Source organism: Oryzias melastigma, linkage group LG1, assembly GCF_002922805.2.
Source record: "Oryzias melastigma strain HK-1 linkage group LG1, ASM292280v2, whole genome shotgun sequence".
NCBI lineage: Eukaryota > Metazoa > Chordata > Actinopteri > Beloniformes > Adrianichthyidae > Oryzias > Oryzias melastigma.
In genome coordinates, this window is record NC_050512.1 from 19,319,392 (window position 1) to 19,347,320 (window position 27,929).

Sequence of the window (27,929 nt, forward strand, 5' to 3'; positions counted from 1 at the left end):
CAAAGATAACATAAATGGGAACGAGAGGATCTGGTAAATGACAAAAGAAGCCAACAGAGACAACAAACGGGAAGCAGCTGCGGTGATTGCTAACAGAAACCAAGCATGACACAAAGCAGAAGCAGCACAGGGAGCACGGATGAAAAGAACAGAAGATGATCAGGAAACATATTTAAAACTCAACAAACTAAACATGAACTCACTGTGAGTGAAAGAAAGGAAGCAAAAAAGTCACTAACGTTAAATCAAGAAGATCAATTTAATATCACCCACTGCAAAACTGTAGGCCAAGATTGTTATTATGAAGTTTGTTTCCTTATTCTGTGTCTTTGAGGAAAAGTTTGCCTTAGAGGAACACACACAAATATATATACACACTTACCTGCCACTTAATCCTTGGTGGCACAGATTCAACAAGGTACTGGAAACATTCCTCAGAGAGTTTGGTCCATAATGACATGACAGCATCACACAGTTCCTGCAGATACATGATGTCTCTGTGAACCTCAGAGATGGTTGTGTGTGAAAATCTCAGTACTTTAGCATTTTCTGAAACACTCAGACCAGTCTGTCTGACACCAAAAACAATTCCACATTTGAAAGTCACTTAAATCACCTTTCTTCTCCATTCTGATGCTCAGTTTGAAGGACAGCAGATCGTCTTGACCATGTCTGAATGCATTGACTTGCTGCCATGTGATTGGCTGATTAGAAATTGGTGTTAACGAGCAGCTTGACAGGTGTGCCTAATGAAGTAACAGGTGAGTGTACATTTACCCCCCCCCACACACACACATTCATTGCTGCATAAGTAACCTAAATTAAGGTTTATTTTGAGAAAGTGATAAATGTATCTACATTTACAGTATTAAATAACAGATAAATGTTTCCTAAACCTGACCTTGACCCACTCTGTGAACGCCTCCTTCTCTTGGACTGCATGCTATCAATATTTATTTTCCTATACAGTTGATACTACACCTCAGATAAAACCAGAAGGGATATGAACATGTTAAAGATAAGCATCCACAAGGCATGAGAAGCCCCAAGCTCAATTGACAGTTTTATGTCCTCAGGTATGGTAGAAAGGTCTTTTGTGTGATAAGAAGCATTTGTACCGAAGTGAAGGTCAAGCAAAGGTTCATCGGAGTAGAAAAACCAAGATAACCAAGACGTTTGCTTGGTCTTATCTGTTTTTTTAACCCCTTATAACTCTATCAGGATAAAAAATCTATGAGTGACAACAGAAAACTGCTAACGGAGAAGATGAAAATCGTGGGCTGATCTCAGGGAACTTTGGACCATGAAAACATCCCTTTGATGGATGCCATGAACTCATAGGCGCATCAATGCAATGTTCTGATGTGTGAATTGTGTCAATCTGAACAGGTTCAACAAAATTCCTTTCCTCACTTTGTCATTCCCTAATAATAGCCATGTCAGATGCATTACAACATACGTTATCAAAAGCTTACATTTGCTGTTTACTCAAAGAAACTTTCAAATTAATCAATTTAAGCTTAAGATTAGTTCACAGATGCACCAACTTTAACACTAGTAGAATATTAACTCTAAATATCAAAGGTCCCTTTTATTGATAATGACCAGATTGAGATCAAAGGTAAAACAGGACCACAAAAAGCTTTAGCAAATTGATTAGATATAGCTCATGATCATCAGCATATTGGAGTATAGTAGAGATATGTTTAATTTAGAACATTGAAAAATCCCAAGTAACCCAAGAATGCAGCAGTTTGACTTCTTCACTTAAAAGATAGAAATAAAACATAATATCCTAAACGTCTTCTTGTGCTCTATTTTTACAAACTCTCAGCAAAATCTGGCAACGCGATAAACTTGATTCCACCACCCTATGTAAACACAAATACAAGTTCCACAGGAAATTTCCTGCTCGCTAATCCAAAAAGCAAACAGTGCAGATGTGCGCCTCAAGAAAGCGTGAGCTTAAAACAGCCACATCATCAAATTTGATAGGTGATTAGATAAGAGGCTGCACGGCTTAAAAGGAGCGGGAGACTTTGAGTAAGACGCTCCTTTCTACAGAGTGGTCCAGCTCACCTTCACCGTCACCATGACCTTCAACGGCGCCTGGAAAGTTGACCGCAGCGAAAACTATGAGAAGTTTATGGAACAAATGGGTGGGTACTGTTAGGATTTCTCCCAGCAAAATCTTGTTGAGGCAGTATATTTTAACAATGCATGCAGAATGAATTACAACATAATCAAAAACAGATAAAAATTAATGGATATTTTTGTTTACCTCTTGATGCCTTGATTAATTTTCAGCTATGAGGGGAAAAATTACGTATATATTTTACTTTCAAGTAGATGCAATTTTGGAAGTGGTTTGATGTATATTTGGATATGTACATTAGGTGTTTTTACCCTGAGCACTCTGACAAATGTCTCTGATGTGTCTGTTGCCAGGAGTTAACATGGTGAAGAGGAAGCTGGCTGCTCACGACAACCTCAAAATAACCATCGAACAGACTGGAGACAAGTTTCACGTCAAGGAGAGCAGTAACTTCCGCAGCATCGAGATAGACTTCACCCTGGGGGTCACCTTTGAGTACAGCCTTGCAGACGGAACTGAACTATCGGTAAACAAAAGCGGCACACTACATTACCCAGAAGCTAAACTTGGGCCAAAACAGTCCCTTGGCTCAGGTGTAGCACGGATTATTCGGTGTCAGACTTTATCTAAACACCCCTAAGTGCTGCTTTATTCACTTTAACATTAAAAGTTTTGTTTTTTTTTCACTAAATTGAGCACAACTTTTGTTTTCATAGCACTTTATCAAATACTATCAATGCAAAGATATATCTTTAATCTTTAAGGGTGCATGGACACAGGAAGGAGACGTGTTAAAGGGAAATTTCACCAGAAAGGACAACGGAAAAGTACTGACGACAACCAGAATTATTCAAGGAGACGAAATGATTCAGGTGAGGCCGCCTCCAATTTTAGTCCATAAATATATTTTCTGAAAGTTCAAGTGGGGTTGTATATTCCCTGACAAAAATGTCTGAATGTTAACAGTGACATCCTCTGTCTCCAACAGAGTTACAGCTATGAAGGTGTGGAGGCAAAGAGGATTTTTAAGAGAGGTTAGACCAAAAAATTCCACCGAACGGAAATCAGAAATGGATTATGAGTCATTAGACTTCTAAACTCCAAAAATAACACACACACAAAACCCCATTTGTTATGCATTTTGGAACTTGCATTAATAAAACCATAACTTTTCACATTTTCTTTTTGTCTTTTATTTCTTTTCACCTTCAAAAGTTTGTGTGAACTGGAAGACAGTCTGAAGTGTGACACACTAAATGAAACTTTATTCAACAATGAATAAAAATAAATATCTTATTTCCAAAAATAGAAAGTGCAGACACATTTTTTTTTTTTTACATGTTCCTTGCAGTTGAATGGTACCGAAACATGTCAAAATGCATTCAGGTCCGCTCTGCAGAGCAGAGGCGCCAAACTCATCACAAAATATCAGTGACACAATGTGGAAAGTTCTCTTTGTTTTGATGCTCATCAGTAGAATTAGAGTCTGTCCCTATGTGTTTAACAAAAGATAAGAGATTTATGTCGATGCAATGTCGCTTGCTACCATATGTGGCACAGGAGACTACCACTCGTTGTCAAACAATCCTTTGGAGAATATAAAGCCTTTAACTGTAACGCTACAGAATGAGGACGCTGGGAAAACATGTCCATATACATACAATAACTCAACTGTAGCAGTTGGTAGTAGCACACGTTTAGGTTGCTTCCCCGGAAGACTTTCATGTTTTAGAGATGAACATGTAAAACTTTGTTTAGGTTACGGCTGTCTGTGGGCTTACTTTTAATGACATAAATGTTTTTAATACATATTTATCCTCAAAAGTGAGTCAGTTTTTAATTTCCTTCACTACATAGAAAAGGAATTTATTTGCTTAAAAAAAACAAAAGATGTCAAGGCACAGTCATCATGAATCACATTTGGAGTCGAGGAAAAGCACAACTTTAGAAACATTACTTATTAAAAAAACTTAGTTTGGAGTGTAAATGGTTCTTAATTACAAATAAATTGATCAAAATGAAAATTTCAAAGAAATGCTACATTAAAAAACTCCTTTATGTTTGTGTGTGTGTGCTCTTTTTTTTTTTCCAAAAACAAAATAAAATGATATGCTACAGTTCTAGAGAAAGGTGCGTTCACACACGCCCACATGGAAGTCTGAACGTTATCTGGTTTCTGACAGCACAAACACAGCCAGAGAGATTAATAGACTAACTGTGCTGAGCGAGGGGTTGAGAAACACCTTGAAAGTTTGGTTTTTATGAGAAACACAAATACAAAAAAAACCCAAAACATAAGTTAAGGGAGATCACATAATAAGACTTCTGTTTTAAAATATTTGACAAACTGAACACATAACGAAGGTGGATCTAAAATCAATAAAAAACAATCAAATTCTAGTGAATGCATAGTATTCATTGAAAAGTTTCCGTGTTTTGTTTGCATCACACTTTGATTCAAAATGCATAAACATATTTTTGTTTGAGCGACAGAAGAAATATTCAAGTTTTCCAAATTAACCATGATTATAAACTTCAGATTGACTCATTTCAATACAATAAAGTGTCGTCCACATCATGTTGACTACAGGCTCCGCCTCTAGCCTTTTTATGCCCATGCTAATGCTATGACTGTTAAAGGCCACATGCAGGTTTTTTTTTAAAAATCGGAAGAGTATGAGTGTTAGTAATCTGTCAGATGTGTCAATTGCACTAGCATCATTATGAAAATACCTGCAAATATAGACCTGTACTATATTATATCTGTCCACTCAAAAAAAGGAAGACTGGAAAAAGTACAGTTTGACATCAACTTGGATTACAAAAAAAGGACAAATCTAGCGACAGAATTACAGAAAAAGGTAAATTTTGCATCATGACTTACTGAATAGCCTGAGAGCCGCCCCGTCTACTGAATAACATGCTCTCAAACACTGTTTTTTCTTTACAAACTGAATGCAGCCATGCAAGAATCACCAAGATGCACATTAATACGATGGAGAAATCTTCCCTCTGTTATAGATTTGGACAGAAAAAGCCGGTTACTGCAGCTCACAGTCATTCATTAACAATGAATGCTGTAAAGGACTTGATAGATAGGACGTTGAACTGAACGTGGATAACTGCTGCAGGACCTGGTGACACGTGCATAAATGTGCAATACGCTGTGCAGAAAAATCTATATAAAACTTTAATCCGAATTCTTTCGACGGGTCTGAAGTGACCCGCCTTCAACGTGCAGGAGTCTTGATTTTTACGTATTACTTTGAACGACTATCATAAAGTAGCTTGAACGTACGAATACACAAATAGTTAGGAAACAATTATTTCCTGTTAACATAATCAACACCCAGGATCGCCATTATCTCTCAGTTAAATATATTAAACATTTTTTCTGCAGAACTTCTGCAGAACTTTAGCATAAATGAAAAAATATCTCAATCTCAGCATAGTTCTTAAAAAAAATAAATTAATTACAGAATCCTTGGCGTGAACAAAGAAAAAAAAGTAATATTAGTTCATTCATACTGCAGGACAATAGAGGACGTCTGACAATCCATCCACCAATGCATAGCAGGAGGTAGACCCAGCCTTTGCTCACGTTACAGGCTTCGTTGAACAGGTCCCTCCTGGTTTGAAGTGGTCAGGGCTTCTGAGCACATGTTCATTCCGTAAACTCTTTGGCATCCGCTTTTTTTTTTCCTGTCCATTCCTGTGGATCGAAACTTACCAAGTCAACTTTCATAAAAAACCTCGTTCATCCAGTCCTTTGGTTGTCACCGGGTTCCATTTTGCAGTCGGTTTATTGCTGTTATGGCCTACACAGAAAAAAGACACGCCCGTTATCAGTGCTGTAGGTAGATGTCGACAAAACAGCAAAGAACAATACAGTAGTTGAAGAATATGAAGAGAAAATAGACTCACTCTGAATTGCAACTTAAAAATACAACAGCTTGAAACTAACTACACACACAAATCTTTAAAAAATACGCACAAATCACCTGTTACGCAAACACAAAATCACATTTATGCACAAATCTGATGTGAGACTCTTTTCGGGTCTCCAAGATTTGTGTGTAAGGGATGCGTTTAAATGCTGCTAGAATGCTGGGTCATCAGAGTTTTCTGATCGGCCACTTTGAACTTAGATTGTGAATAATATCTGGTGAAAACCCCCACAAAATGTATTTTTTTTTTTTTTTTGTAATATTTGTACATGTGAACACACAATTGCAAAACAAAATCAATTGTATGCATTAAAAATCAATAATTAGGCACACACAAATTGGGGTGAGTCTATTTTCTCTCCATAAAAGACCCACTACGATACAAATTGCCATGTTGCCAGATGCTGTTCAGATGAGGAAAACAAAGACGTTCATTGATCTATTTGTCTGTAAGTGGATGTATTAGCATTGAGGTTGTGTCTTGTTGTAGTAGCTTCTATGTCGCACCTCTTAGCTTATTCAAACAGTTTTTTTGTCTGCTCCTGATTAACCAGTATTTGAATAAAAAAATACTTTAATATAATTTTCTTTATAATGCCACAAGAACATGTTAAAGACACAATTTTAATTTGAGTAGGTCTTTAAAAAATGTATATGTGTTCGTAATTGGCATACTTGTTTCAGGTTTGGCTTTTGGCACATCCTGTGAGTGTGAGTCGTTGGGGTTTGCTTGGCTGTTCTCTCTGCGCTCACTCACGGCTGCAGTCCGTGGCACTGTGGCAGAAAGGACTAGAGGCCTCTGGTTGTGGTACTTGAGACGGTAGGTTTCCGTCATGCAGTTGTCCACATTGAAGTAGGTCGTCAGGGAAACTTCTTGAGCGGGCGCTGCCTGCTCCGCTTTACCCCCAGCGAGTCTCTCCTCGCTTTCACACGACGACTGCGTACTCCTTTCAGGGTCGGAGCCTGATTTGGAACTCGCATCTGAGAAAGTTCGCAGACCCGACATGTCGGGCTTCCGGTGAGGACTGAAGTAGTACGTCGACGAAAGATGAGGGCTTGATGAAAAGGGTTCTTGAAGCATCCTGGAGTTAAAGCCGTGGCTCGCCTCACCTTGTTGGGACATCCGTTGTGAGGGTCGAAGATTAGGCGACCCCGTCGGGCCGAGCTGATGCTGGCTGTCCGGAAGGAGAGCCTCTGCAGGCCCGTTGTTTGGGTGGTACTGTAGGGAAATTTGAGGGCACTGGGAGTCGGAGGAGACAGCCTCACTGTTACTTGACAGATAAGTGCTTTCTCTGTCTTCAGACTCAGATAGAGCAAGATCATCTGAGCTGTTCCATTCAGAGCTACTGGTTTTTGTGATTTGCTTCAGAGTTGAACTTTCAACGCTGTGCGGTCTGAAGTTTGTCAGCTCCTGTAACTCAGTCTGCCTGTTCTCAGAACCAGCAAACGTCTTCTCTTTTCTGGAGGTGCTTCCATACTTTGATTTACGTCTAAAAAAAAAGATTAGAAAACATTATTGTGATGTTTGAATCAATCAATCAATCAATCAATCAACTTTATTTCTATAGCACTTTTCATATATGGAATAACACAAAGTGCTTTACACATAAATAAAGCATCTTAAAGCAAACACAATAATAAAAACAAATGCAAAATACAATAAAGACACATAATTCCCCCCTCACCCAGATCCACAAGTATACCCCCAATCCCCTCACCCCCCTAATTCCCCCTACACACACACACCCCCAATGATATAAAAAAATAAAAATAAATAAATAAATAAATTAAATAAATAAATAAATAAATAAATAAATAAAAAATAAACTGAGTACAAGCTGAGCACAGAAGTTAGATGTCTGAGACGCTAATATAGTTGGAACCTCTTCCTCTGGAGACAACTGCATAACCAGCCTGGTGCAGCATCACAGGCGGGGACCCAGCTTCACCACAGCTAGGTAGCGATGCAGGTCCCCATCTAGAGCTGCAGCAGCTGGACAGCAGCGACCAGAGGGAGAGGAACCAGCTGAGGAGGCACTGGAAATTAAGAAGAAAATGGTAAAATAATAAAATTAAGTATATTCGTAAAATCAGCAAACAATAAAACAATAAAACATGACCATAAAAATTATTTAAATAAGTTATTAAAAGATCTATAAAATCATAAAACATGATCAAATAGATACATGAATAAAAACAAAGTAAATAAAAACAATAAAATTAGCTAAAAGCATGGTTAAAAAGATGTGTTTTAAGACCTTTCTTAAAAGCAGCTATGTTCTCTGCGGCCCTCAGGTTCTCTGGCAGACTGTTCCACAAACGAGGGCCATAATGCTGAAAAGATGCCTCTCCGTGCGTTTTGGTTTTCACAGGTGGAATGATTAGTAGACCAGTGCCAGAGGATCTCAGGGTCCGCGAGGGTTCATATTTAACTAAAAGATCTGACAAATAAGAAGGCCCAAGACCGTTAAGACATTTAAAAACCATTAAGAGTATCTTAAAATCAATCCTGAAGCTTATGGGGAGCCAATGCAGGGATTTTAAAATCGGAGTGATGTGGGCCCGTTGTCTGGTTTTTGTAAGAACTCTTGCAGCAGAATTCTGTAAAAGCTGAAGGTTCTTGATGCTTCTTTTTGGAAGACCAGTTAGAAGGGCGTTGCAGTAATCAAGTCTACTGATAATAAAAGCATGCATCAGCGTCTCCATGTTTGCAGGAGAGAGAATTGGGCGGACTCTAGCCAAATTTCTAAGATGATAAAAACCAGTTTTGATCACCTGCTTAATATGTGGAATAAAAGTTAGCTTAGAGTCAAAGGTAACGCCCAGGTTTCTGACTGTTTCTGAACAGCTTAATGAAAGTTCTTGTAGTTTCAGAAACTGTTTCTCTCTCTTGGCTTCAGGACCGATAACTAAAATTTCAGTTTTTTCCTGGTTGAGCTGCAGAAAATTTTTAGCCATCCATAATTTCACATCTAAAATACAATTAAAAAGGGTTTCTACTGGCCTTGTGTCATCAGGAGACATGGATATGTATAGCTGGGTATCATCAGCATAGCTGTGAAAGCTGATGTTGTGCCTCCTGATGACATTCCCCAGAGGAAGCATGTAGATGTTAAAAAGCAAGGGGCCAAGGATGGAACCTTGAGGAACACCACTTTTAATTTTGTGTACCCCAGAGAAGTAAGTGTCCATGCTTACCATAAAGTTTCTCTCCATGAGATATGATCTGAACCACTCGAGTACAGTCCCTGAAAGGCCAAGACTTTTGAGCCTGTTTAATAGGATCAGGTGATCAACAGTGTCAAAAGCAGCACTTAGATCGAGTAGAACTAAGACTGAGATCTGACCTGAATCCAAGGCGCACCTAATATCATTAACGATTTTTAACAGGGCTGTCTCGGTGCTGTGGTTCTTCCTGAAACCAGACTGGTTTTCCTCAAAGATGTTGATTTGTGAGAGAAACTCATTTAACTGAATAAAAACAAGCTTTTCTAAAATCTTGCTTAAAAATGGTAAGTTGGACACTGGTCTGTAGTTATTAAGAGCTGTGGGATCTAAGTTTGTTTTCTTTAAAAGGGGTTTCACCACTGCAGTTTTAAAGGCAGTAGGAAAAACCCCTGTCTGAAGAGAGCAATTTATGATATTTAAAATCTCGCTCTCAAAAGATCCATAAAATGATTTAAAAAGTGATGTGGGGATGGGATCTAAAAAACAGGTTGTTGGATTAACTTGGGAGAAAACTCGACCAAGTGTTGCAGCTTCAACCAGGTCAAAACTGTCCAGTGCTTCCTCAGGTAAGATCAAGGCATCGTTTTCCATAAAAAGGCTATTCTGGTCATTTAAAACGCTTGATCGTACAGAATCAATTTTACTTTTTTTTTTATTAGATATATTATTATTAAATATTATTTTTAAAAGTGTCCAAAATGAAATATTATATGTCCTGAAAATATAGTAAGCAAGTTTTAATTAATCTTATTTTGTTCATTAAGAAATAATCCTTGAGGTAAACTATCTGTTGATAAAATAAATACATATCATTTGTGAAAATGTTTTTTGTATAAAAAAAGGAAACAGCTTAATTTAAGAAAAAGAGATCCTTATCTCAATGAGTCCTTAAATAAATATATATATATATATATCTACGTAATGGTAAGAATTCATAAGATTTATTCAAACTGATAATATTGTAATTATTAGCTTGTCTCTTTAACCTCTTGACACCTAAATTTATATCCAACTAATACAAAAAAAGAAAAAAAACTTGTGTTTTTGTTGTCAAGATGCCAAATTAAGGTAATTTTAGAGCTACTGAGTTGTGGTTTGATGCATATTTGCATCAACAGGCCTCAAAAATTCTGTTTATTTCTAAATAAATCCTTAAAAAAAATACCTTGAACATGGACTGAACTTCTGATGGGAAATTGTAGGTTGATCATATTTCTTTCCCTGAGGTCTGGGCTGATGTTTTCCTGTAACAACCAAAGGAAACCGTTACACACACAGAGAAAAAAGATGTTGCTCAGAATGATGGATACAAACAGTTTATGTTGGTGAAAATAGTTATTTTTTCTTTTGTATATATTTTTTTCACACACTTACTGTATTTTTTAGGGTGTATTTTTGTACTGTGTATTGTCTTCATTTGTTTTGCACATGAAGCTAATGTGTTCTCTCTGTGTTTTCACAAAAGTGAATAAATGGAAGAAAGTTGCAACATTTCAGAAGATATTTTTATCAACTAAATAAGAACTTTTTTCCCCCGCAGGTCTGAGACATAGGCTATGTCCATATTCATTCCCTACTCACTATATAGTGTGTTTGCCATTTAGAAGAGCTGAAGTCAAGTGCCCTAGAAATGTACAAGAATTCTCTGTGAAAAACTAATGTGCATTGATGCTCTCTAGATTGGGAAATATAGACCACAATGCATTGCATTTGAACATTTTTTTCAATAAACCATCAATGTTTTAATGCATTTAATACATTTTCATTAATTTGAAGTCCCACTATTACATTTATTTTATTAAAAAAAATGTTCCTAGTAGTGTTTTAATTATGATTATGAAGTTTTTAACCAAAATCCCACAACTTGAATGTTTTAAAAAGCCATTTTTCATGTTGATCTGAAGCCGTCTTTTGAAAATTCTCCTCTGGAGGGGCGTGGCTTTTGGAGCGGAGCACCTCCTTCATGGGCACACAGCCCCCTCCTCGTCTGATTATGGTAACTCTGTGTCTTGCTAGCGTAAATCATCGCCGCTGCCACAGCAGTATCGTTTTGAGCTGGATGTCAGCTCGGACGAGGAAGTGAAGAGCTTCGTGAATTTATCATCCGCTGAACCGCCGTTCGCATTTCCGTGGTCACGGAGTCTAGTGTAGTTTTTCCATTACTCTCGTGACGTAAGCAAGGTTCATTGATTCAAACTGAGTTTTTTTGCGACGGTTTGATTGACATTAAAAGGAGAAGTACTCGTAAATGCAAAAATGAAATGATTTCTTATGACATTTTCTCTCTTTGATAAGAAAAATGCCACATATACATGTTAAAAACTCAAAAAACATGATTTTCATCGGGGGGAGACTTTAATGAATTAATGGTTGTTGTAAAAAGCTTGTATTGATTAAGCTGTGTTCTCTCTTATTGCAGTGATAGATATTTTTTTGATTATGTAAAAAACAACATACAAAGCTCTGAACCTTTGAGGACACAAGGTGGCAGCAGCTAAGAGTTCAACACATCAGATTTCCCCAAACTGACTGAATCAGTCAGAGCGCTCACTCTGCACACAGCACAGACAGACGGTGTGACACTGAATTCCTTTCTTTTAAAAATAGATGTGTTGTCTTTTCTCTTTGCTGTTGCCTTGGAGAGGTCCATGCCAGGATAAAAGCTTCCGCTGTTGTTCGCTCCTGAGGCACATGGTCTCGATCAAGCGTGGAGTGCAGCGGACTCAGAGTGCAAACCCGCAAACGAATATTTGTGGCAAAACCAGCAGCTGTGTCCAGCTGTGCCGCCTGAGAGAGAGCTTTGTGGGATTATCATCAGATTAATACCTGTGCGTAATCGGCTGGGTAAAAAAGTTAAATAAGCATGTTGGGGCTTAGAATTAACCCAAATACAAACATGCATTAAATTGTATTTAAAATGTCATTATCAGAAATCCTGTTTATTCAGACACAGAAAATTAGAAAAGTTTAATGGTAAGTCATATAAATACTAGTTAAAGATATGACTCTAATACAAAAACTTTAATTTACTTACCGTTATGTGGGGGAGAGGACGTAATGCTTGTTTTTGTATTCACTCCCTTTTGATTCAGCTGGCTGGAATTGAAAGAGAACACATATGAGCATGTTTACTAGCTTAAAAGCTAAAAAAATATGTGAAAATCGTGTATCAAAACAGGAAAAAAATACACTTCTTAAAGGCAAAAGTACAGATTTAGAATTAGTTTTTTGTGAAAAATCTGAAAACAAAATGATTCCAGTTTAATATCTAATATTTTAAGATCTAATATAGTCACAGGGCTCCAGTTAAGCAAAATAATTAGTAATATAATCCAAAATGCGATGTTCACACATGTGGAGGTCTTAAGAGGTAAAAATGTGAACACATTTATGACTCTAAGATAAAAAAGAAAAAAATAGGAGGCAAAAAACACAAATTTGTGTCTATTTTTTTATTCGTGAATTTAATTATATCTATTTGTAACACATTGTTAAAAATACCTTTAGAGACTCCGGTCAAAAACAACGAAAAATATCTTATCACAAAAAATATTCATTGCAATCCCCTACTTAATTGTATCGTTCAGTTGTGTACAACTACATACATATTGACAAACAAACATATTTGAAACTGAGATCTTTTCACTCACAGCTGCTGGAGAAAATATGCAAACCCTTTGGAAAACACGAAAACATGAATTGGTATGATTTTTCTCCATTATTGTGATTTAGATTGACATAAAAATATATAAATAAATAAAAAAACACATAATGTGTCCATTTAATGCTGAAGCATAGGTACTCCCAAGAACTTTGCATACTTTCTCTGTATTTACTGTTTGCAAGTAGTTTTTTTTTTTTTTTTTTTTTTTNNNTTAAAAAAAATAGACATAATTTCTTGATATGATTAAATATACAAATTAAATTCTGCATTTTACAATAAAAATAATGCTTTGTCAAATTTAGAATATTTGTTTTTAATCACAATGAATCATTTTTATGTTTAAAATTTGTGGAAGTGCATCTAAAATATATATATATATATATTCTAGCTCTAACTTATCTTGTCTTCAGTTTTATTAGAGCTATGTTTCACTGTTTGTGCTGCTTTGAAGCTTTTCTTACCTTTGCACGTCAGGCGTGGATCTCTGGTCGGGTCTAATGCCAAATCCATCGACGCCTGGAGAGTCAGGATTGGTGGAGCCACTGCTGAGCCTGTCACTGCTCTCATAGCCAGACTCTGTTCTTTGAATCGTCCAGGTATCGCTCCGCAGCAGAGCCTTGGAGCAGCCTTTGAGTCGGCTGTTCCTCTGCTGGCTGAGCTTGCTCTCTGACTCCACAGAGCTGTGACTGTCGCTTTTTTGCCGGTGTTCTTCCTCATATATTGTCATTAGGTACTTCTGTTTGCGTTCATCCGCCGTTTGTGCATATTCGTGCGTGCAAACTCTTTGATCGGGGCGCCCTCTTTCCTGGGAAACGGTCTTGCTGCAGCGTGGGCTGTCTTGTTGCTGCTGACGCCGCTGCTCCAGTTCATTCAGAACCGTGTCCACGTTCAAAACCTCCCGGATGGGTCTCCAGGCAGGCTTATACTTGTTACGACTTCCTGCGCCTTTGTCCCACTGTTCATGACGGCTTTCCTGATCAAAGTGACCTTGAGAGGTGTTTGTCTTCCGGCTGTTCTGCGTACTGCTGGGCTGTCTGTGAGGCTCCTGAGGAACCCGGGCGGAACTGCTGGACGGCCTGTCAGAAAAACCTTTGAGCGGTCTCGGCCCGTTCTCTGGTGAGGTTGCAGATCGTGCATAGGTGATGTCTGAGAAAGACCAAAAACGCAATCATCAGTCAACATTTTAATAAGGGGCTGATGGTAACTGTATAACTACATTTTTTTTATATAAAGAAAGTTTTTAAATGTTTTTAAATCAGATTTAAAATCTAATTTCTATTCAAGGTTTGAAAAAAAAAACTAAAATTTTTAGTGCCAATTTTTTACTGAATTTGCGTGTGTTTCCAGGCTAAAAATTGATGCACACTTTTTAAAAAAATGTGTTATAATTGAAAAATAGAATATTAGAAAGCAAACGAAAATTAACAAAAATATATGCGGACTGCTCATCTATGTTGAGCAACATTTCTCTCTCTTCCTATCTTTCTTTTTATTGTTTAAAGCGCACATTGTTGAAAACAACCTTTGTGTTGCAGCGGCTCCATTCTTTGATGTCCTCTGTCCTTCTTTAATGTCTCACTTGGCCTCTGCAAGTTCTCCATGATAGGTTCCCGGAATTGTTTAGGGATACTGAATGGAAGTTTCACTGAGGAAAGAAAACACAAAAATGGAAGGTTAGAGAAGTAGCTACAACTTGTGAAATTACACTTTTTTTTTTAGTGCTTTCAGTCGGTTAAAAAAATGCTAAAATTAGTCCCACTTTTGGATTGTAAATAATCACAATTGATCGCAATGTTAAATTAGGTACATTTTACAAGACAATATGCAGCTGTTGAACCAAAACCGGACAGAAACTGTTTACTTCATTTTTATTGTCTGAATTTTTCACATTTATAAAGTGTTAACTCAGAAGTGTATTTTGTGCGCAAAAAAACACATCAACAGTACGAAAAAAACAGAATTCTAAAGAATTTTATGTCTGCAGTATTAGAGAAATTTTGACATACAGCCATTTTTTCTGCACTTTAATTAACCCATGATCCAGGTGAATACTCGATTCTGATTGGCTGCTGGGTGTGGATGCACAACATGCGTCTATGATGCACACCTAAAAATAATAGAATTTACAGTCAAAAAGCCCAAATATTTTTGTAAAAAACCAAACTTTTGCTTCATCTTCTCAACAAAAACAAGCAGTAAGAGGTGAACTTTCGCTTTGAGCTTATGCTTTCCTTAACCTATTGTGACAATCAGGATTTATTTTTCTGTCTTTTGCCGTTGCAGTCAGGGTCGGTGCTGGCTCAGCGGCGCGTTGTTGTGTTACCGTGTCAACGGGCCGCACCATGCATCAAATAGTCCGCTTTTTGTGAAAAAGCAATCTAAACCAAAAGAATAACAAGAATAAAGTACTAAAATCTCGTTTAATGTTCATTTCTTTTGTAAGTGACCCAAGTCACAAGATATTCTTCCTTAAATACTGATTTAAGTAAGAGCATCTGGTGTAAAACTCTCTGTCAAACCAAGTGCGTGGATCAGTGATAGTTGATTCGATGTGGTGACATTTTATAGGAAATATAGTGAGCAAACAACAGAATGGTCCGACAGTGGAATCAAACCCACATGTTCCCAGTCACAGGGCGGACACTCCACCATTCAGCCACTAAGCTGGTTCCAGCTGCTTTGATGTATGAAGTACTCCATCAACGAAAAGTCCCTATTCAGTCTATTTAAACGGTGAAGAAGGGAACAGAGGCAGTTCATCCATCTTTTTATGCCAATAAAAGATGATTGTTGTCTAAAAATATCTTCTGTTTTTGGCCTTGGAGTCTCTTTACAGTAGCAGCTCAAAGCACTGCGTGTTTGAAGAGTCAGTTTCCTTTCATTACTGTTTGTGGAAGCTTTAAAAACTTCTTTTTCTATTTCTGCATGAAAAAAAATAACACACAAAGCCTAAAATTAGATTTAATAATCTGATAAATCAATAAAAACATATAATACATTAGTTTGTATCTAAAAAATTTAAAAAAATACAGCTCCATTTACATTAACTTCAAGTACATTTCAATTCTCCGCTTAACATTTGGGCTAAAACATTCTTTGGAATCATTTTAACAACAAAAATGTTACCTAAAGAGACTCCTTTCTAGAGCCAGGTAACTCAACTTGCAGCTCAGACCCCTCTCTGGTGCAGGAGCAAATGTCAGTGATTGCCCAGATGACTTTAAACACCAAAGATCCTGGGAGGGAAGCTCATGAACTGCTTTGTTGGCAAGACATACCTTTAATTATCTAACTGCTGACGCAGCAAATCTGCCTCGCTGCAGAATCTAAAGCCACTTTTGTGGATATATCATTTTAGATGTTTCTCCTTCAGCATATAAAGCAGGTTCACTCACAATCAGTCTGAATTCAAGTAAAAATATCAAACGATCTCTGGATTACCCTCAATTTTAGATCTATGCATTCTCAGGTGGGAATTTTATTGGCTCCTCAATGGCATCTAGCTGCACAAACACAACTTTTTTTTAACTATAATCACTAAAACCTGACATTACTTACATGCAGTAATTGATCTCTATTTTATTTTTTTAAAACAGAAGAGTCTCACATACTCGAAAGCTTTGTTTTTGTCATTCTGTCAGTCATTTTTGACAAATCTGGAGTAAGGTATCGTAGGTGGCTTTCTCTTATCTTCTGCATCTTGCTGCAAATGAGACCAGAAACGAAAATAAATCTGACAAAAGAACAGATGCTGCATCATTAACTGAGATAAAACAAGGCGCTGCTGCCTCCTCTGCCAACCCTGAGGTGTGTTGCTCCGGCTGCCAAGCAGGTGATTGTGTAAAAAAAACAGCAATGATGTGATCCGCCTTCAGAGGAGCTTGTTTGTCTAACAGCTGCTGTTGTTTTACCATTCAAACCACATTTCCTCTTTTAGCGAGAACACATCAGATTATAGCACATTTAAAAGGTTTTCCAGGTTTTTTTTTTTTTTTATTAATAAAAAATAATACACCAGTTTGATTATTTTGGAAAGAGATTTTTACTGTAAAAAAATCTTCAAAAATTATTCTGAGTGCACCTTTGTGTAACTCAAACATCTGCCAAGTAATTAACTAATGCGCACATGCGTCTTGCTGCCTGAAGTTAAGCAGGTTGTTATGCAAGTTTATCACAATAGAGGGCAGTTGTCATCATTTACTGCAGCTGAAATCCTAAGTAATGAGAACTCCTGCTGCTGTGCAGAGAAAATATACAGACTCCATTAAAGCATGCTGTAGAATACAATGTAGCAGATGATATAACACCATGCATTTTTATATAAAAATATTAAGTAATATGATGGAGAAAAACAATATTTTCCTATGAAGTTAACTGAAACTGATGGCAAAACTAAAAAACAAACAAATAGAAACAAACAATGGTCTTTAAATTATGATTTTGCCATTTTTTAGCCAAAATCAAAAACTCTTCTGTTTTAAAATTTTCCCCCACTTCCCATCATCCCTCAATTACATGCTCTCCCACTAGCTTACAGCCCCTCACACCACCAACTTAACATTACTGGGACAACAAAAATGGGGAGCAATATTGGAGCTATCCAGATGTACAGTTTTGAGCCAGATTATAGCTTCAACGAGGAAAACAAAAATGTTCATGGATCTATTTTTCTGAAAGTATGCATCAGAAAGGAGCGGAGGAAGGAGTTTATGGTCTGCCGACTGAAACTTCTATGTCACTGATACAATTTTTTTTCTCCTCTGATTCACAAGGATTTGAACAAATACTCAGAAATACAGTTTTATTCTTTATATACACTATTTTACCAAAAGTATTGGCTCACCTGTCTTGACTGACATATGAACTGAAATAACGACCCATTCTTAACCCATAGAGTTCAATATGACATCAGTCCACATTTTGCAGCTGTTACAGCCTCAACTCTTCCAGAAAGACTGTCCACAAAGTTGAGGAGTGTGCAGTCTGAAATGTACCGTTCTCTTGGCAACCTCCACACCCAGAATCGTATATCACATAGCCAAAAGTGGGATTCATCACTCCAGAGAAGGCGAGTCAAGAGTCAAGTGGTGGCGTGCCTTACACCACTCCATCCGATGTTTTGCATTGCACTTGGTGATATGTGGTTTGGATGCAGCCATGGAAACCCATTTAATGAAGAACAAAAATGTGATATTTATCAGAGTGTGTCTTTAAAGTGGGAAAAAAATCTGTAATTAGATTTGCAAATGAAGAATCCTGACTTTAGGCTGGGCTTTTTTAATGTAGATCAGTTAGAACCTGACCAAAAATTAATAAAGATCTAATACATTTACAACTTTAATTCCATAACCTAAGAGAAAATGCCACATTTCTCCAAGTAAAAAACTAGGCTCTGTGCCTCTTGCAATCCAGTGTTCTCTATGGTCCAAAAAAATATGGCACAAAATCTCTTCCATACCATAGTGTTCAAACGTAAAACAATCCACTGAAACTGGAATGATCCAACAGCCAAAAATGTCCCATATAAAGTATCATGACAAGTGGCAAAAAAATCAAGTAAAATAATGGGAGGGGTGGGAGCTGAAGAGCCAGAGCATGAGTGCATTTGGCCACAGAAACAGGGATTAGGGAGAGAGGCGTGGGTGGTAATCTGCGTGCAACAGAGGCATCATCCTCATTTGAAGTTCAAGCCAGCGCATAAGGCCGGGCGGTCTCTCTTTCCATGGTTTTATAACTCAATCCCTGCGGTAGTCATGACAGTAACCTGTTTTTCTCTGGGAAGAATCAGGGCTGTTACAGATACTGGTAGATTTACATTTTAACTTTGAGTTAATTATCGAAAAAACGTATCAGATGCTACAAACATTGTAATATTTTGGTCATTCTTTGATGTGATTTAAATAACAATCCCTGCTCTAACTTACATTCCATCATTTATATCATACAGTGTGTTACTGGGATCTCACTCAAATAGTAACCATTGGGCTTTCTATGGAGGAACACCAGCTTCAACAAATTCAGACAATAAAATAGGCAAATAATCAGAAAAATTCTGTAAAATAACAACCAACTGAGACCCACAAAGCAGGAAAGTTGGTGTTTCATGCATAGTTGCACACATCACAAGGTTTAAAACAAGACATTTTACTGCTTTCTAAAAGTTAAGCTGCCAAAAATAAAATAGACAAAAAAGAAAACATTCTAAAATTACTCGTTTGTTAATAGTAATTATTGGTAAAACATTTAATTTAACTAATTTCTAATTCTAAAGGTAAGTAATGCAGTGTTTTTCTTATACTTTACTAACACTCTTAAGAGAATATGAACAGGGTGTTATGACTGAAGTGGAATAGAAACCACAAACATTAGTTACTTTTTGTGTCAACTTAAATTTACTTAAAGTGCAAATAAAGCATTTTATCATTCTATTCTTACTAGTAAACTTTTTCTAACTTACCGGTAATTATTGTAACATTTAAGTAAGCCTCTTTTATATTTAAACAAGGAAGCATTTTTAAAGTGAGGTAAAAGCTTTAATTTATACGACTGCTAACATTCAGTTTATGTGGTTGCTCATTTACCGGCCAAATCAGTCTGTCTGAGGAAAGTTCTTAGTGGATTCTAATCAAATCAAATCGACCAATTCCATTAAAATGTTGTTTATGAGTTAAATTGACAATCGATGTTGGAAAATACCATTTAGATTGAGACATGTTAGGTTTACTTTACTGTAATGTGGGGTAAAAATGATGAATCACACGAGTAATGTCAGAAAAAATGATCAAACCATCATTACAGTCCAGTGTGTGGAAATTTTGTGATCATACAGTGTGGTATCATGTTCTAATAATGTTCCATTTGTATTATTTTGATGTGGAAAAACAACCTTATTAAACTAAAATATGAATGGATTTGTCATTGATTCTTGTTTGCTTTTTTGTTTGTACATATTTAGTTTCAATAGAACTTCAATAGCTAATAAAAAAACATACATTTTGGAACTCTGAAGGCTCAAAGAATGGTCATCAAAATCTGTCTTACTGGTCACGTCTCCATTTACATGGGCTTTGTAGCGTGGACACATAGTGGTTTGTCGCGGGGCATCTTCGTTGGATACCGGACTCCCCTCTGGATTGGTGTAAAACAAAAGCAGAGGTTGGAAGTGTCCTCGAATGCATTTCGAAGCGACATCCTTCCATTTGGATCCAATCTACCAGAGAGAAAAGTCTGACATCAGAGCATTTACACAGCTATACAGGTAGGACACTTAAAAAAAAACAGGATTAGAGGGGTTTAATCGCAGTTGTGCTAACCTCCTTTACAGTGGCATCGTCGAAAAAAATCCACTTTGAAGATTTGGTGTGATACGCAAAAGCGGAGTAATGTTTACTTGAAAAGCAGATCATCCCCACCAGATGCAGCTCACTGCGTTTGGCAGCTTCATCAGTGACTCTGTTGAAAAGCTAAAAAAGAGAATATGTAATTCTAGATCACACTCTATATTTGAAATTAAAAGAAATAGTAGCATATGTAAAATATTTGCTTTACAAATCCAAAAATGTCTATTTATTTAATAAACTACAAAGCAGAGGATGTGCCTTCTCTTACCCCATACAAGTTCAGACGGGGGCTGATGGAGCGGATGACATCGTCAGTCAGATCAGACTGTTCGGCGTCCCACACAAATCCGATGGTCACTATCTCAGGGCAGTTCATAAGAACCCGGCGGATCTTAATGCTCTGGCCGCAGTCACTCTGAAAGGCAGAATAAAAATACATCAACTACCAGAAAATCTGTAATGTGTTAGGAGCAAAAATAAAAAATAAAAAAATCACACTGTGAGCAAATCTGAAAATCTGTTTAATTTTCAAAGTGTCAATGTATGTTATGTTGTAGTACAAGTAGAGACAAGAAAGTTACAGATATAGAGCAAAAAACTTCCCCTGAAGTTTCACTCCAACTATATTTTTTTCTATAGTAAAAGTGTTCCCAGTGGGGTTTTATTTATTTATTTATTTATTTTTATTTAAATAAAAAAAAAATCACGGTGTTTTATATTTTCTGCAGAGCAGCAGGAGCTCAGTAGAGATCCACCACAGAAATTCCATTTTAAGCTTCATTTTCTTTACATATGTCACAAAAATGCAACAAAAACATGTAAAAAAAACACAATTTCACTGAAGTGGGTCATTAACTAAGTAAATAAATATCAGATGAAGATTTAGATAAAGTTTTTGTGCATTTATTTCAAATTAAACTGAGAATGCCAAAGATCTAAATGAATTATTTTCCGAACATTTTTAATTTAAGACACAAGTTGTGGGAAAATTATTTTCAGCCTCGCAAAGAGTTGAATTTCTTTGACTTTATGACTCAAAAATAAACGTCTGGAAACAGAACACTCACTTTGACTCTGTGATTCTTTTGAGAAAACATTTGTCTTTCAAGCTTATTGAAATAAGTTCATACTTCTAGCAACACATGAACAAAGTCGTCGTAGATTTGTATGTCAGATTACTGAAGAGTCAAACAGCGTTTAGCTTTTTTGTCTTTCTTCTGTTTCGCAAAACATGATCAAATTTTGCCTAAAATGTTGTCTTCCGCCTGCACTTTGGAACAGCCATCGAGTGCAGAGAACACTCTTATTCTCAGGTGACCAATTGAATTTGTATAAATAAATAATGAATTTGAGCCCTGCAATGTAATCAATATGACCAGGTTGCCTGGGGAGTTCCTTGGAAAACCATTATCGTGCACAACAGAGCTCCGCTCCATCCACAAATGCAACCTGAAACTGTTATGTAATCTAGAAACCACCTAAAGACACCATTAAGAAATCCTGCACAGTCCTCAGACGGAGACATAGTGGACACATGTTCCTGGGTCAAAGCAGTAGTGACAAAACAGTGGATATATATTACAGTGCATGTAACATTAAAGACATGTGTGCTATATACATGCAACATACACATTTAAAAGTGATTTCTGCAGCATAGAAATAGAATTTGCTTTCATCAATGTGATTTGTTCCCTTATTTCTGCAGGACCCTGTTAGATCTCACTCTGCTCTACTAACAGAGTGTGTGCATTAGGCCAACAGCAAAGACTTGTCTCCCTTAGAAAGTTAAAGGCAGTTCATGATTTAGGAAATTGGATGACAACCACAGGAGTAAGTGGCTCTATAAATTCTATTTTAGCGAATCTGTAAGGATAAATATAGTCAGATGTGATAAGAAAGTGAAAAACGTAAAAGGACCTTTGCTGTTATCCAAGCTAAAAAGTGATCCAAACCGAAAAGGGAGGAAGAAGAAGTAGCGAATGCAGATGAAAACATGCAGATAAGCCCTTGCTGCTATTTATATCCTAACTCTGGTTTGGCATCGTTTCCTTCTGACCACTTCAAGTACAGCACCACAGCACTGAGTTCACTCCATTCAAAGGAGAGAATACGTTTGCTGATCATCTCACAATTTCCATTAAACCCTTTTACACAAAGTGTAGTTCTGGAATTTAGGCTATCAAAAAAAGAGAAAGTACTGAACCTGCGATTTAGAGTGTATTTGTAACTTACAGGGCAGCTCCGCAGTTCTCCCGTGCTATTTGCTGCCTGCAGCAGTTCTCCAAACATGTCTGACCGGAGGCGCTCGTGCTTCCCCAGCATGCGATCAACCTGTTGGCTGGAAATCAAGGATGGGGAAAAAAAATTAGAATATAAATTACACTCTTTACAAGAACATCTGTGAAAACTTTAATGCATAATTTATTTAAAAAATAAAGAAAAATAAGAACACTTGTTGTTTAAAGACATACTCTGATCATCGTTTGAGCTATTTTAAAGGAATCCTTTAAATTAATTTTAAGCTTTAGCGAAAATCCTTGTTTCTCAGTAATAGTTTTTGCAGAGCAGCAGTAGTTTGTTAGAAATTCACATCTGAGTTGTAGGCGGGACCTTTGCCCCCTCTTACAGCCCCTCACAACCCCGACCTAACATTACCTGAGCAACAAAAATGACGAATATTACTGGAGCTACTTAGCCATGCAGTTTTGAACCAGATGTCAGCTTGGATGAGTAAAACAAAGACGTACATGGATCTATTAGTCTGCAAGTGAATACATCAGAATAGAGAGGAGCTTGTGGATTGCTGTAGAAACTCTTTTTTAAACAGCCTTTTTTGTCTGTTCCTGATTCACAATGATTTGAATAAAGAAAAAGAAAAATGTAAGCTTAATTTTCCTAACATACGTCCTCTATCATCAGAAAAATGCCACAAGAGGATGATGAAAACACCAAAAACACAATTTTCTTCAGAGTAGGTTTTTTAATATGGCTTATAATGAATGAACAGACAAAAAAACGTACAAACAAAACTTTGTTAGTGAAAAGGCAGATAACTACTCATATCATATTTCTTTTTCATCATCTTTTTTTTCTTTCATCACATGACTACATAACACCAACTATAATTTTTCTACTATACTTTGGCCCAATCCGAATTCTTCCCTTCTCAATTCCCCTTTAATTGAAAGGGGAAATGCATTTTTTAAATACAACCCTCCAAATGGAGGGATATAAACTCCTCCCCCTTCTGAGAAGCGCTTTTCTTCACGTGGATGTGCTCTGAAGCACAGATGTTTACATTTACATGTAAATAATGTCTTTTTGTTGTAGCGTGACCTTTTTAAAACATGAAATAATTTGATGATGACTTGACGTGTTTTTATTCTAGCATCCTACTATGTAGTTAACTCTTTGAAAAACTGCGGTCTGGGAAAAAGAGTCTTTTGTTTGCTTTTAGGGTAATTTGGAATCACCCTAAAATCCACAGCAGCCTTTAAGGATCAGAAACACTGACCCTTATGAACTAAACTCCTGCACCTCATTTAAAATGCAAAAGCTTATTCCGACACATTTTCTTTTCCTAAAAGAGAGTATCAAACAAAGAGTAATTGAACAAATACTCACCATAAAGCAGTGGTAGAGACATAGTGTACAAACTCTGTGAACGGGTGAGGGTCTGAGGACGCACCGCAACATCGGCACACGAACTGCAAGATAAAAGCTGTGTGTCATCTCACCTTTTCACAGCAAATCGAGCAGCGATGTAACCCTCAAAGACTTTTAGGCAGCTTTATTTTTATTGAAGTTACCTGCTCGTAGAGCATCATTGCAAACTTCTGGTGAGTAATGCAGGATTTGGAGGAGCAGGCGTCAGTCGCTGTGTCCGAAACTATGTGCAAATGGATGCGCTCCAGGATGTTCTCCTTACATGGGGAATAGGAACAGAAACAAAGCTCAGTCCCTCCAAGGAAACATCATTATTGTCAAGAAACTATTGATGAAACCAGCTAAAACATGTACTTTTTAATTTAACTATCATTTGCAATCAGAGTGGAGGAGAGCCACATCATTAAAAAAAGGAGACAAATGTGTTAGATAAAAGTCAAACTTCATACAAAACACTCTGCAGCATCATCCATCAGACCAAGCTGAAAGCGCTGCTCATCCTTGAAAGTTTCAGCCAGAGCGTTGCGCAGGCTGTCAGAAGGGAGCACTCGCTCTCTGCTCTGCTGAAACTGGCTGAAAATACTCTGGAAAAAATAAATACATAAAAGCATCATTTCAAGTTTTGTAAACGCCACAAAAGAAAACCTAATGTTAACTAGGATGAATAAAACAAAGCTCTTTTTTAAATTATTTTTTGTGTATGTGGTTTACCTTTAAAGCGCAAAAAATGCAGCCGTCTCCGAGACAAAAGTGACCTGAGAGCTGCCTCAGACTTCTCCTGAAAATATCCAACTGCCAGAGCACCTTTTAAAAAGAATAAAATACACATTTGACAATAGATCAAAGCAAAATATTACATTTTGTGTATCTTATGTTTTGGATAAATTGATCTGTTTCAATGTTTTGGCTGTTTCGTCAGGTACGCTGTTTTCCAAACGTTACATGCTGCAAGTTTTGGGTGTTGTGCTGTCAGCTGTCATGGCTGATGGAGCTGAAACTCAACTCATTCCTGATCAATCGATGAGCACATCTCTGCTTCTGTGTAATGTTTGCTAACACAGCAGGACTCGCTGAAGTCGAGCACTCAACGCAGCAGCTTTTTTTAGCGTGACTAATTCTCAGCTGATTGTTTTAGATGGTGGCGTCTTCCCTATTTCTTTTTTAATATAACTAAAACTGTATCGTTAAGAAGTACTTTTAGTTTTGAATCTTCCTCAAAGAAAAACTGCATCCAAGAGCGACTCAGATTTGAAATATAAGGAAGTTGAAAAAAAAACAAAAATGTGGAGTTGAGGTTTTTAATGGAGCGGTCACCTGGACGGCGCTGTTGAGGAAGCAGCTGTTCTGTCCGGGCTCGTTCAGCAGACCTTTAGTAAGAGCGAGTGAAAGCATGCTTCCAGGCTGGTAGGATTTCTTCAGGCCTCCTCCGGGTTTCTTAAACATCTTCACCCATGCCATGGAGTTAGATCCTGCAGCTGTAATGGAAACAAAGTGCAATGTTTCTATCTCTGCTTCTTTGAAGTCCCACTCCGATTATTTTTTGATCTATTGTAAAAGCATTCCCAGTAGGTTTTTAATTGTGGTTATATTGTTTTTAGCCAAAATAATATAAAAAAACTGTTTTCCAGAAAATTTTCTGTAGAGTTCTAGTTCTATTTTATTTGAAAATTGCCTCTGAGTTGTGGGCGGGACTATTGGCATGGAGTAACCCTGCACCCACATCCCGTTATCCGTTTGTTGACATGCTCTCCTGCTGGCTCGCAGCCCCTTACACCCCCAATCTAACGTAAATAAAATGGCGAGCAATATTGGAGCTATCCAGCCGTAAGTACAGGGAAAACAAAGAAGTTCATGGATCTATTTGTCTGCAATGGAGCGAAGCAGAGAGCTTGCGGCCTGCGGGAGAAGCTCCCACGTCACAGCTTTTTCAAGCTTGATTTTTTTCATTTTCTCCTGATTCACAACGATTTGATACTTTAGAAAAATAAATTATTCTTTATATTTTCTGTCCATAAGAATATGTTCAAAACACCATTTTCATCAAAGTGTTTTTTTTAAAAACTTAGCAGTATGCTGGTTGCAAAAGGAAACCTAAATCCTCTTCATTGTGATGCTTAACAGATATTAGTAATTCCTGTGCTAACTGATTACATACTATAATGTTTTGCTTTCATGCTCACCTTCTCCAGAGTTGGAGGGAGACTTGCTGCAGATGGATGTGCTGGGACATGGGAGCTGGTGCACTGGCCTGGCCATAGGCTCCGTCCATCTCATCCCCACACACCCTCACGGTGGTCCGCGAAAAGCATTGCCAGAATCAGCCACTGGGAAGCCTTGGAAGTGTGTTTTGGGACATTTACTGGAAGCTGTGAAGGAAGGAGAAAAGGAAAACATGAGGCAAACAAGGCAGCCATATCTATCCATCCATTTTCATAACCTGCTATATCCGTTTTACAGGGTCATGGGGTTGCCAAAGCCTTACTGTTGGGCAAAGGTGGTGTACACCCTGGACAGGTCTCCAGTTTGTTAAAGGACACATCACTACCACACACTCACACATGCACACCTAGGGACTCTATAGCATGAAGCATGCTTTTTTTTTTAAACTATTTTTAAAACTGTTTTTGTTAACTTTCTAATGCTTAGGTTTGACATTTTTTAAAAGATAATTTAAGTTTTGATTGAGTTAAAGTCTTCTCCAAAATAAAACAGCAAGTCAGTTTGAATAGAGGCCTTTTGTTTTTTTACTTTATTTGCAGAACATAATAGAGAAGATAGAGGAAAACAACAATTATAAGCAGAAATATGTTGCATTTTACAAAGGCACAGGAAATGTTAGCTTTAGGGTGAGAACTTTTGAAAAAAGTTGAAATTTTTCAGTATCTTTCATCAAAACAGGGAAAAGGTTAACTGTGCATGAAGAGTAAGGAGAATGACAATATTTATTTTAAAAAATGTATTCTTGTCTATTTTATATATTTAAAAGTACTTCCATTTAGGCTGAATATGTTTGAACTCTTTTCAGATATTTTTAAATGTAATTACAGTTCCAAAACCGATTCAGAGTAAGAATGACAGAATATTTAGGCCTATAATGTTTACCATGAGCTGCCAGTTAGTCGTCATGTTGTGTTGGAGGGCGTGCATCCTTCTCCAGAGCTGGGTTTGTGGAGCAGCTTTTTTTTTTAAAGCTCCATTTCCCGCCGTCAGCGGGCATGCAGACGGCGGTGGAACCGCCTCACGGCTCGCTCCATCTTCACACACACGCACGCACACACGCATCCACAAAAATGCTGCAACTTGCATCCATAATTGGAGAAAACGCGCGCTCACCTGTGACGGCGGCGGGTACCTCTCTCCTCCGGCCGAGCTGTCAGCGCTCAAATCCCGCAGACTTTCTCCTGCATCCCGCAAACACAACGAACGACTGCAGAGATGCTCCTCCTGGCGCATGCGGCGCACTATCTGCGCTGCATCCTCCGACCACGCAGCCGCGTCAGGCGGGCAGACAGGCAGCGAGCTCAGCGGGGGACCGCGCACAGCCGCCAGGATCGTGTTGTTGTGGTGGAAATCTCTCCCATCTTCCGCACGAACAGGGTCGATGATGGCCTGGACCGGAATGTCCGACTCGGATTAGTGATGTTCTGAGACCTGAGAGGTCAAACTCCGCCCCTAGTGTTTTCTAAAGTGCACTGCTGATGTATTGTGCTCTTCAGTCCCTGCTTGGCAAATTGTGTGCTGGCGGAAGGTCAGACTTCCAACTTGTCATGATGATGATGGGAGAAGGCATCACATGATCACAGTGGTTTCATAATCATGCAGCAGTGTGGGGACTAACCCTTTCCTGTTTTCCTTTATGTTTTTCTCTCCACATTATAAAAAACAGAAGCATTTTACTCATTTCAGTGTTCTTAAAGCTGTAGGCTGTAGCCTATATATGCATGAGCAACCATGACAACCTTGAAGTTTGTTCTCTGTTTTCTCCTTTG

The 27,929-nt window shown here is 37.6% G+C and overlaps 2 protein-coding genes across 2 annotated transcripts; one reads left to right on the forward strand and one right to left on the reverse strand.

The window, feature by feature from the left end:
• Positions 1-1,997: 1,997 nt before the first annotated feature.
• fabp2 (fatty acid binding protein 2, intestinal) lies at positions 1,998-3,277 on the forward strand. Its single transcript, XM_024289722.2, has 4 exons — positions 1,998-2,159; positions 2,449-2,621; positions 2,860-2,967; positions 3,084-3,277. Exons 1-4 carry the CDS (start codon positions 2,093-2,095, stop codon positions 3,132-3,134), a joined length of 399 nt encoding a protein of 132 aa, XP_024145490.1. The 5' UTR covers positions 1,998-2,092; the 3' UTR covers positions 3,135-3,277.
• On the reverse strand, positions 3,265-27,855 carry usp53b (ubiquitin specific peptidase 53b). The gene is made up of 17 exons (XM_024289721.2): positions 27,274-27,855; positions 26,121-26,306; positions 25,255-25,415; positions 24,652-24,744; positions 24,390-24,524; positions 24,084-24,197; positions 23,899-23,981; positions 22,507-22,612; positions 20,543-20,689; positions 20,248-20,397; positions 19,976-20,144; positions 14,457-14,579; positions 13,396-14,080; positions 12,305-12,366; positions 10,436-10,514; positions 6,718-7,532; positions 3,265-5,913 (listed from the first exon to the last, which is right to left on the reverse strand). The coding sequence occupies exons 2-17, from the start codon at positions 26,212-26,214 to the stop codon at positions 5,837-5,839; spliced, it is 3,093 nt and encodes a 1,030-aa protein (XP_024145489.1). The 5' UTR covers positions 26,215-26,306; positions 27,274-27,855; the 3' UTR covers positions 3,265-5,836.
• Between the last annotated feature and the right edge of the window lie 74 nt (positions 27,856-27,929).

Bases quoted from the DNA above. Each gene is read 5' to 3' on its own strand.
- usp53b (XM_024289721.2), bottom strand. From the start codon at position 26,214: ATGAGATGGACGGAGCCTATGGCCAGGCCAGTGCACCAGCTCCCATGT. The intron at 24,745-25,254 runs GTGACCGCTCCA...TCTTTTTAAAAG, and splicing joins TCCTCAACAGCGCCGTCCAG to GTGCTCTGGCAGTTGGATAT. The intron at 22,613-23,898 runs GTGAGTATTTGT...CTTGATTTCCAG, and splicing joins GTCTCTACCACTGCTTTATG to CCAACAGGTTGATCGCATGC.
- fabp2 (XM_024289722.2), top strand. From the start codon at position 2,093: ATGACCTTCAACGGCGCCTGGAAAGTTGACCGCAGCGAAAACTATGAG. The intron at 2,160-2,448 runs GTGGGTACTGTT...GTCTGTTGCCAG, and splicing joins GAAGTTTATGGAACAAATGG to GAGTTAACATGGTGAAGAGG. The intron at 2,622-2,859 runs GTAAACAAAAGC...TTAATCTTTAAG, and splicing joins CAGACGGAACTGAACTATCG to GGTGCATGGACACAGGAAGG.